Here is a 10270-nt window from a genome sequence, read left to right as displayed (position 1 = left end):
GCGTGGAAACTTCTGGTAACACTTCTTAGTGATGACACGGTTGTGAATGGTTTATAAGCGGTTAATTGAAACGAAGTGTCCGAACGAACCGATTAACTGAAATGATTCGGACATCCCAGACAGTTTACCATGATCGCACAAATATGATGTAACTGTGGCGGCTAGCTGCTAATGCTAACTTTTGCAGTTTGCTGGAGAAATGGCGGCGGCACTCTTGCAGCAAGCGCTGGAGAGAACAGAGATAAACAAACTGCCCAAAGCTCTTCAAAACAAACTCGAGAAGGTTCTGTCAGACCAGCAGACAGAAATAGACTCCCTGAAATCACACCACGAGAGATATAAAGCAGACTGCGGTAGGTTGTATCAGACGTGCAGGCCAGATAGTCATTCAACAACTGTGTCTCAAAACCCAGTGTACTGCCTGCCTAGAGAGCACTTTTAGGCATCATTGGCGCGTTCATGTTGATGCAAAACATTAATGAACAAATTTTCAGGGGATTAATCAAAACATTTCTCTGTGAAGCATTGTTTGGTCTGAACTGCTACACATATGTGTTAGCAAACTGTGTCAAGAGGTTTGCAATAGACACAAGCCGTTGTTAACTAGTTAATTCTGAGTTCACCATTAATTTAGAAATGTTGACGGACAAAAGAAATGTTTATGTCTGTTTTGCTGTCTTTTCCACTTTGAACCTTGTGTGTGCATTTGGCAGATAACTTGACATTCAGATAAGAGAATGGTTGAGCATGGTTTAATGATTTAAAGCATAATTGATTCACTTTTATTATGGTTGTGTCTGTCCAATTATGCAGTTAAGCCCTTTATCTTAATATTGAATCAAAATAACCACTGGTATGAATGGTCCGATTAAGTCATGTTGTGTGTATACCTACAGAGCAACAGTACTTCAATCTTGAGAAGAAACTAGCTGAGAGTCAAGAGCAGTTCTTGTCCCAAAGTAAAGAGTATCACAGCATCAAGGAGGAGAACGGCCGTCTCTGTAAGTTCAGTGCTTTATTCTGTTCTGTTCTGGGTTTGTGAATTGTATTAATGCAGAGCTGCTGTATAAGAGGAGTGTTCTTGTGCTTTTTGTTTTAAAGCTGAGGAACTAAAGAAGTTAAAGGATATAGAGGAAGAGCAGGGGGCAACACAGGAGGTAATTATTATTTGTTTTTTATGAAAATGCTTTATATTTACATATTAAGGCATAGAAAGTATGGGATGCTTTTTCATTGCAGAGTAAGCCACCAAGACCTAAATATGAAATTGAGGCAGAAAACAGAGAACTTTCACGTTTGCTTGAGAAGAGATCTCAAGAAGTGGAAAACCTCAGTGGTATGAATACATTGTTTTGTGCATCAGTGATCAAGGTCGTCATTTACATTGGGGTTTGAAAGCATTCTATTCGATACATAATTGATCTAAATTTTTGAGAGCTTTAAAGTTATAGCCAACGTGATGCTTGTCATCATTACACAGAGGATCTCAAACGTCTCAATGACAAACTTGTGGAGACCAATACAATCAAGATGGAGCTCCAGCTTAAACTGGATGAACTCCAGTCATCTGAGGTTTCCATTGAGGTAAGCATTGACTTTCCTTAATACTGAGTAGTTAAATCTGATGATCTTGATCTTTTTCTAAAGTGGTTTAATGATCGGTTCCTTCTCATTAGTATCGTGAGAAGAGGATGGAACAGGAGAAGGAGCTCCTCCGGAACCAGAACACATGGCTGAATTCAGAGCTCAAGAGCAAGACAGATGAGCTGTTCACACTGTCCAGGGAGAAGGGCAAAGAGATCCTAGAGCTCAGGTGCTCTTTAGAGAGCAAGAAGGAAGAGGTGTGAGTCTTAATTTCTTAGACCTGTCTCTGAATTAGGCTTTGTCTTTAAAAGATCACTTATCTGCCACAACCATATCTATGTCATACTGATCAGGTGACTAGGCTTCAGGACCAAGTCAACACAATGAAGAAAAACAATGACCGCATGCAGAACAGTACTGAAGATCTGATGAATAAACTAAAAGAGGTACACCATCACAAACATCATTAAGTTTTTATTTGGTTTTTCAGTTCACATTCTGGGGAAATTAAATGGAAAATGTAATGTTTCTATTATAATTTCAGGCTAAAGACCAGCGGACCTCCATGGAGGAAAAGTACCGCAATGAGCTGAATGCCAACCTCAAGCTCTGTAACTTGTATAAGGTCAGTAATTGTATTTCTTTTGGAGGCTTGAGTGCCAGTGTTTGATATGATTAAAGGTGCTAGTAATTTTTCTGTTTATTTCTTCTTGGATTTACACTGACAGGTGAGGATGCAGCATTATTCAAATGCAATAGTTTTCAGTTACCGATGCCATTGTAGAAATGTATTCACAGTCAGCCATGATTAATTTAATCCATGAGTGCAAGTGTCCAATAACAGGATGGTTACTGAGATTCAGCAAGTAGGATTTGGCTGGTCATGTGATCCCAACATGGCTGCCCCCATAAGGGGACTTTTTTAAAATGTTTATTTATTTATTTTATCCCCTTTTCTCCCAATTTGGAATGCCCAATTCCCACTACTTAGTAGGTATTCGTGGTGGCGCGTTTACTCACCTTAATCCGGGTGGTGGAAGACAATTCTCAGTTGCCTCGGCTTCTGAGACCGTCAATCCACGCATCTTATCACGTGGCTCGTTGTGTATGACACCGCGGAGACTCACAGCATGTGGAGGCTCATGCTAGTCTCCGCGATCCGCACACAACTTACCACGTGCCCCATTGAGAGCGAGAACCACTAATCACGACCACGAGGAGGTTACCCCATGTGACTCTACACTCCCTAGCAACTGGGCCAATTTGGTTGCTTAGGAGACCTGGCTGAAGTCACTCAACACACCCTGGATTCGAACTCGCAACTCCAGTGGTGGTAGTTATAAATGAGCTTTTTTTAGGTAACTGATATGACTCACTGACATGAGTCTTCATTTTATGTGAGTGCTCATGATTTAATAGATGTGTTTCAAAATTACTATTCATTTCTGTAGGCGCAAAACTTTATCAATGAGGGAAAAAAACTGAATGCACTTTAAGATCCAAATTCATTTGGTGTCCACAGGATGCAGCATCAGACACTGCAGCCAAGAATGCTGAACTGAACAGAGCTGTAGAAGAACTCAACAAACTGTTAAAAGAGGCAGTGGAAGGTTTGTGCAATTCCTTATTATTTTTCCCACTTTAAAAGTTTGCTATGTTCTGAATAGAATTCTAGCTTAATGCATACTGCACAGTTACTTGTGCAGTGTTTAATGCTAATTACTTGAAAGCGTTTTTTTATTTTTTATTATTATTATTAATTTAATTCTAATCCACTTTGTAAAATCTAGGGATGGGCATTTTTGAGTAATTTTGTAGTAATTGATTACAAAGAAAAAAACGAGTAATTGATTACTCATAAATTAAAATGCACATTAAAAATAACACACATGACATGGACAATATGTGAAATTTATATTTTTATTTATTCACAAACATTACCAAGAACGGTTTCAGAAAAGATACCTTCAACAAACTGTGCTTTTCTTTTGGAAATTTTTTTTATGAACTATATGCATTAATAAGAACAAAACAAAAACAAAAAACACCAATGTAACTGTGGTTCTGTGAATACCGGATGACCACCAGAGGGGGTGCTTGGCACTAATGGATTATTTCAGCGCCCTCCATATAGGTTAGAAGAATATATTAACAGCATCGCAAACCAAGCCGCAAGGATATATGGTGCAGTAGCTCTGTGCCCAGCCTCGGAACGCTTTTCTTGCACATTTGGAATGACAAAGAACTCTGGTGGGCATATGTAATATGTAATGAACATTCTATTGAATTCCTCCAAAACCACTAGAGGCAGTGCTTAGCACTATTAGATGACACATACTGTACCAACACAGTCATGACGAGTGCCACCTACCCGAATCATCAAGGTCACTCTAGAAGAACTGCAGAGCTCACAGTATGGTAAGCAGCAACATTAATTTTGTAGAAACTTGCAAAGGTGCATGGCGAAAACCAGGTAGCAGCCACGCAGATATCTGCCAAAGATGCTCACTGAAAAGCGGCCCAAGATGAAGAGACAACCCTTGTAAAAGGGCAAGTAACACCTTCTGGTAAAGGTTTCTGGGCCGTATCATATGCCAATGTAATCACCTCCACAATCCATCGTGAGAGTCTCTGCTTGGAATAAAAGGTGCACCATTAAGCATACCACCATGACAGACAAATAATTTAAATGTCTTTGAGAACTTTGCGGTGGATTCCACGTAAAACTTCAGAGTGCGTATAGGACACAGGTGATGAAACCTCGTATCAGCCTCAGATTGAAATGAAGCCGTCTGAAAAGCAGCCAGATTAATGGACTGATTCATAAATTGAGGTTAAATGACTTTTGGACAGAATGTTTGATCAGGTCTAAGAATGACCCCTGAATTTTCGCCCATTGTACATAGATGCCATGGTTTGTTCCTGGCAGGCAGCAGATACTCTAACCCCACCCTAATCCTAACCATATGGAGCCTTTAAGGCAGAGTAGCCTGTCAGGATCAACAGATGGCCCCTTTCTCCCATCGTGTGAATTTTCTGGCAGCCATCGTAGACACAACTCACAGAGAGCCCATGGAGTTTACTGACCCGTTTAGTGCATCTCTGATTGGTTCAAAATTGATGATGCACAAAGGAAGTCCAGCACAAGTGACAAAGCCCACACAGGAAACGGTGTCAAATGAACCAGTTTTAAATGTCTTGCCCTCTTCAGAAAACTGCAAACCAGTCTATGAGACCCCATAGAGGAACCACCAACTGGGGCATGATGTGCAGTTATGGCGGCAACATACACTTTTAAAGTGGAAGATGCTTTGTTGCCATCTAATAGATATCACAAGAAATTCAATACTTTTGTCCCTTGATCCTCAAACCATGAAGAAAATATTCTCCAACGAGAAGCATAAAGCTGCCACATTGAAGCAGCTCTGGCTTTGTTAATGGTATGGAATACTGCCGGCTCACAATCCCCTAGCAGTGCGTTGGTCCCAGGGGCCAAACCCAAAGCTGAAGACGAACTGGATCAGAGTACTTGATTATTTGTGCACATCCCAAGTGAACAGCTGAACTCTTTGTCAATCAGATCAAAAAGTCAAGGAAAAAAAAACTATTGCATCTGATGTTACTTCCAGTTCACCCTTTACACTATAAAAGGAAGACTGAGTGCATTGCATGGTGGAATTATGTACTGTACCTATTGCAGTGTGCAATAGGTACAATCAAAGAACATATTTCAAACCAGCAATAAAATCTGACTAAACTGGTATCATAAATTGTGATTCTTTACCTCATACGACACTTAAAAACGCAATTTTCACGGCTTGTATAGCTAATGCACATGCGTGTTCAAGAGTTGATTGACAGGTGATGTCTGTATTTAAAAGGTGATTGGCTCTTTTACCTGTAAGGCAGGACTTCCTTTCTACATCCGTTGACCATTGGGTGCTCAGAGCTGCTTGGCTGAGCGTTCCAATTTCTCCCATTCATTTTAATAGAAGTGGCCAATATCTGCTAAATAATCTCTGATGGTGGTATACTTGCAAAGTGTCTCTCATTGCGTCACTGTGAATATTTTACTGCGTTTTGATGATGTGGTGTTGAATCGAAGTTCTGCCTCTTCCATCAACAGCCAATAAAGGTACACAGAAGAAGCTCTCAGAGCTGGAAGGTGTGAGGGAGAAAGTGGAGTCTGAGCTACAGGAGAAGATGAGGAATCTGGAGAAAGAGCTGGAGAACGCCAATACGCGGCATGCAGATTTTAAGAGGCGAGGTAAGCTGCTCAAAACACATCTGTCTGGGTTTCTATCCGTCTTTGTTGTAGCCTGATAAAAGTTTAGGGGAAGCCTAATTTATTTGGTTGGTCATGTGATCCCAACATGGCTTGGAATTTCAGGGTTTATTTGTGCAAGATTTCATTCTGTATTTTATTTGTGTTCTTTAAAAGGTGTTCCAGCTTTCACAGAAGAGGAACTGACAAACATGTCTCCAACTGCAGCTGCAGTGGCCAAAATTGTTAAGCCTGGCATGAAGCTAATGGAAGTATGAAAGATGTTTATTATTACAAGCTAATATATAAATATTTAGTTTTTACCATTATTTTCTGAAGCTATGGCTGTTCATGCACACAATTCTTCCCAATATTCACCCCCACATGTATGTTGCATCAATGTGCGTGACTCTTCTGTATTATGTTCTCAGCTGTATAATGCCTTTGTGGAGGCCCAAGACCAGCTACACCTAGAGAAGCTGGAGAACAAACGTGTAAACAAGGTTCTGGATGAGATAGTGCTGGAAGTGGAGACCAAGGCTCCCATCCTGAAACGCCAGAGGGAGGAGTACGAGAACATGCAGAAGTCCATGAGCAGCCTTTGTGCCAAACTGGAGCAGGCCATGAAGGTTTGCACATGTTTAAGAGAGAGAAAGCAAAAACGAGACAACATGATGTTGGATATGGTAGACTAAACCTGTTCATTGTCTATTGGTTACCAGGAGGTCCATCGACTTCAGAAGGAGACAAATGAAGCCAATAAGAGAGCTTTAGCACTAGAAAGAGATAAGCAGAGATCAGAGAGACAGCTAGCAGACATGTCTGAACAGGTAAGCTACATGTTGTCTGCCTATTATTGGAATTATTGTCACCCATCACCTCTGAAGCCATATGATAGCTTTGTTTGAGGAACAGACATTTGAGTTAATTCACTGAAAATGCTGCATTTGCGGGGCCTGGGTAGCTCAGCGAGAATTGACGCTGACTACCTCCCTTAGAGTCGCGAGTTCGAAATCCAGGGTGTGCTGAGTGACTCCAGCCAGGTCTCCTAAGCAACCAAATTGGCCCGGTTGCTATGGAGGGTAGAGTCACATGGGGTAACCTCCTCGTGGTCGCGATTAGTGGTTCTTGCGCTCAATGGGGCACGTGGTAAATTGTGCGTGGATCGGGGACAGTAGCAAGAGCCTCCACATGCTGGGAGTCTCCGCAGTGTCATGCACAACGAGCCATGTGATAAAATGCGTGGATTGACTGTTTTAGAAGCGGAGGCAACTGAGACTTGTCCTCCGCCACCCGGAGTGAGGTGAGTAACCGCGCCACCACGAGGACCTACTAAATAGTGGGAATTGGGCATTCCAAATTGTGAGAAAAGGAAAGAAAAAAAAAAGATTAAATAAAAAAAAAAGAAAATGCTGCATTGGTTCTATTTTTGGGTGAACTGTTCCTTTAATGCATTTTTCAATTTTTTTTCTTCCTTTGCATGTTTCAGGTTCGGGTACTGTTGGTGGAGCTGGAGGAGTCTCGTGGTAATCAGGTGGTGCGGGATGACGTGAGCTCGGCGGTCAGCAGCAGCTCTGAAGTGCAGGGATCACGGCAGGTGGCCTTCCGCAGTGTCCAAGAGCTCCAGCAGCAGAACCAGAACCTTCTGGCCCAGATCAGAGACCTGGAGGAGCAGAGGGAGCAAGATCAGAACCAGGCCAAGACTGCCAGGTACTGACTACTCAACAACCTTACTTAAGTCTCATTGGCTATAGCATTTAGACCACAGCAAAAATGCATGTATGATGGCCTAGAGTTATAAGGTTCTATCTGGCCTCAGACTTGTTTTGAGAGACAGGGCTTTAAAGTTTTATCCATCTGGCTAGCAGACAAGCATAGAACTTTAAAGAAGTCTCTGAAGAACTGTAAAATAATCATTCTCTGCTCTCTTAGGCAAACTGAGCTGGAACAGAGTATAGAGAAGGTTCAGAAGGAGCTGGAGCAGATCAAGGAACAGAGAAACCACCAGAAACAGCTTGCAGACTCTGCAGTCCGCCAAAGAGACATGTACCGTATCCTGCTGCAGACAGCCGGAGTCGAGCTTCCTCCACAGGGTGAGAATTTTCTCTCTAGATCTTTATTGGCTTCTCATTCGTGTTATTTTAAGAGTTACTCCTTCTTTTTCTGGTGTCTGTGCTCAGGTTCAGAGGGTGCTGTATCTCAGTCCTCCACTCCCAGCAGGCCAGGACCCATGCCTACCAGATATACACCACTGAGGGCTGCAGCCGCAGAATCTGTCCAGGCTACACAGGCTAAAGCGGCACTTAAACAGGTTAAAAGGCTATATAAAGTAGATACAAACTGTAAGCCATTACAAATAGTTTAGCTTTGAAAAATTACACACTTGACCTCTTTTTTTCCCCAAATAGCTCAATGACGCCTTTACAACATATAAAAAAGAAAAGGCTGAAAACGACAAGCTTCTGAATGAGCAAATTGAGAGGCTCCGTGGTCAAGTGTCTGACCTGCTCTCACAAAAGGCCAAACTTTCCTCTCAGCTGGAGTTTGCATTAAAAAGGTTAGCACACCTTACCTGTAATATCTCAGACTGCATGCAGTCATGGTTGTTGGCAGCATTTTAATCAGTTTACTTCACTTTGACATGAAACAGTTATGCATAATTTTTCTAATTGTCCAAGGTCAATCTAAATAATCCAGCCATAATACACTACACATATTTAGTCTGTTGTGTGTAGCTTTATCTTGATCTAATTTTCATTGTCCTTTGCAGGTATGAGATGATTCAGGGGAATGTGAATGGCTACCGGCGAGAGATTGAAGCCCTGCGTGAGAAGAATCAGAAGATGACGGCCACACATCAGAGACACGAGCAGATCATACACACAATAACTCAAGACCTGAGGGAGGCCAATGAGAAACTATCCATGGCTGAGGTAAAAGAAAGCTCCATAAGTTGTATCCACATGCAGATGCTTTTTAACAAATGTGCATTGTGTATACATTTTATCAGTGTTTCCTGGGAATCGAACCCATGATCTTGGTGTTGCTGGTGCCATGCTGTACAAGTTGAGCTACAGGAACATCCACTGCCATGTACTGTATGGCTGTCAATCAATTAAAATATCCAATCACGATTTATCCAAAAAAAAATTTGTAGTCAAAGCATTCTAATCTTTAAAGAAAGGAATCTTCTAGTAAAATATGTGCAATGCATGTTTAAAGACTCTGGAGAGAGGTAGATTTCTGCAAGGGCACTCTTGTCTCACTTGCATACAAAACACATTCTATTTTTGTGTTTGTGTTAGGGATGTGCAAAACTGAAGGAAGAAGGACGCGCTTCATTGTAATTGGAGTGCTTCGGGGCGATTATCGCTGCACATTCAAAAACTAATAACTGTTTTTAATATTGCTGGCACACAACATCTAGTTCACGATATCCAGCAATATAAAACTGTTTTACTGCAACTATTTGTTTAAGCAGTGTCAGGCAGAATCAGCAAAAGACTTTAATCTCCCCACAGCACCTCACAAATACAGGAACATTACTCACACCCGAGGATTTAATGTCCGACAGTGATCCACTTGTAATGTATTGTTGATGTGGCGCTTTTTTGGCTGAAACGGCAGCGGTGAACGAATGATTGAACGTTACACTTATATAGTGCTTTTCTGACACTACACTCAAAGTGCTTTACATAGTGAGTAGTGGGTTCTCCTCAACCACCGCCAAGGTGCAGCATCCACCTGGATAGTATGCCGGCAGCCATAGTGTGCCAGAATGCGCACCACACACCAGCTGTTGCTGAAGAGGAGAGTGAAAAAGCCAATTCATGAATGGGGATTTATTAGGAGATCATGATTGAAAAGGGCCAAAGGGGGGAATTTGGACCACAGAGATCCAGGTCCTCAGTTTAACGTCTCATCCTAAAGACAGTGCCTTTTACAGTATAGTGTCCATGCCACTGTACTGGGTTGACAGACCGCTGGGTGAGAACCTCTTGCCGGCCTCAATAACACCTCTTCCTGCAGCAACCTTAGTTTTCCCCAGGAGATCTCCCATCCAGATACTGACCAGCCTCAACCCTGCGTAGCTTCAGTGGGCAACCAGTCTAGAGCTACAGGGTGATATGGCTGCTTCACTGCTAAGTGCAGCAAGTTATCATCACGCAGAAACGCTCTCAGTGAAGTAGTGTCAAAATTCATTTGAAAATTTCATCTCTTATTAAAACCATCTCCAATTTAAATATTAATGTTAGTAGTCGACCCCACTAATTGACTTGGTTTATGACTAGTCAATTAGCCGACCACACTGGCACATCCCTATTTATGTGGTGTGTATATTGAATGCTGACACCAGCTGGTGTGCTTGCAAAGGTTCTGACTAGTCTTTAGTAATCGCTACAGAACAGAATAAACATGTTT

At 41.9% G+C, this 10270-nt stretch overlaps 1 protein-coding gene across 4 annotated transcripts in view; it reads left to right on the top strand.

Annotated features, from left to right (window-relative positions):
• Positions 1–160: 160 nt before the first annotated feature.
• LOC127440994 (nucleoprotein TPR-like) overlaps positions 161–10270 on the top strand; it is a 35628-nt gene continuing 25518 nt past the window's right edge. For all 4 annotated transcript variants that reach the window (XM_051698102.1, XM_051698101.1, XM_051698100.1 and 1 more), the window contains exons 1-18: positions 161–353; positions 897–1001; positions 1102–1157; positions 1240–1336; positions 1481–1584; positions 1677–1841; positions 1938–2030; positions 2129–2209; positions 3107–3194; positions 5711–5851; positions 6026–6120; positions 6280–6477; positions 6571–6678; positions 7338–7558; positions 7781–7941; positions 8029–8159; positions 8257–8405; positions 8619–8781. In XM_051698102.1, the coding sequence (XP_051554062.1) occupies positions 200–353; positions 897–1001; positions 1102–1157; positions 1240–1336; positions 1481–1584; positions 1677–1841; positions 1938–2030; positions 2129–2209; positions 3107–3194; positions 5711–5851; positions 6026–6120; positions 6280–6477; positions 6571–6678; positions 7338–7558; positions 7781–7941; positions 8029–8159; positions 8257–8405; positions 8619–8781 (2310 nt within the window). In that variant the 5' untranslated portion in view covers positions 161–199. The remainder of the gene's footprint in view (positions 354–896; positions 1002–1101; positions 1158–1239; positions 1337–1480; positions 1585–1676; positions 1842–1937; positions 2031–2128; positions 2210–3106; positions 3195–5710; positions 5852–6025; positions 6121–6279; positions 6478–6570; positions 6679–7337; positions 7559–7780; positions 7942–8028; positions 8160–8256; positions 8406–8618; positions 8782–10270) is intronic.

Source organism: Myxocyprinus asiaticus, chromosome 5 (assembly GCF_019703515.2).
Source record: "Myxocyprinus asiaticus isolate MX2 ecotype Aquarium Trade chromosome 5, UBuf_Myxa_2, whole genome shotgun sequence".
Lineage (NCBI taxonomy): Eukaryota > Metazoa > Chordata > Actinopteri > Cypriniformes > Catostomidae > Myxocyprinus > Myxocyprinus asiaticus.
Note: the sequence above shows the minus strand (reverse complement) of the source record. Positions and strands in the feature narration are given on the sequence as shown.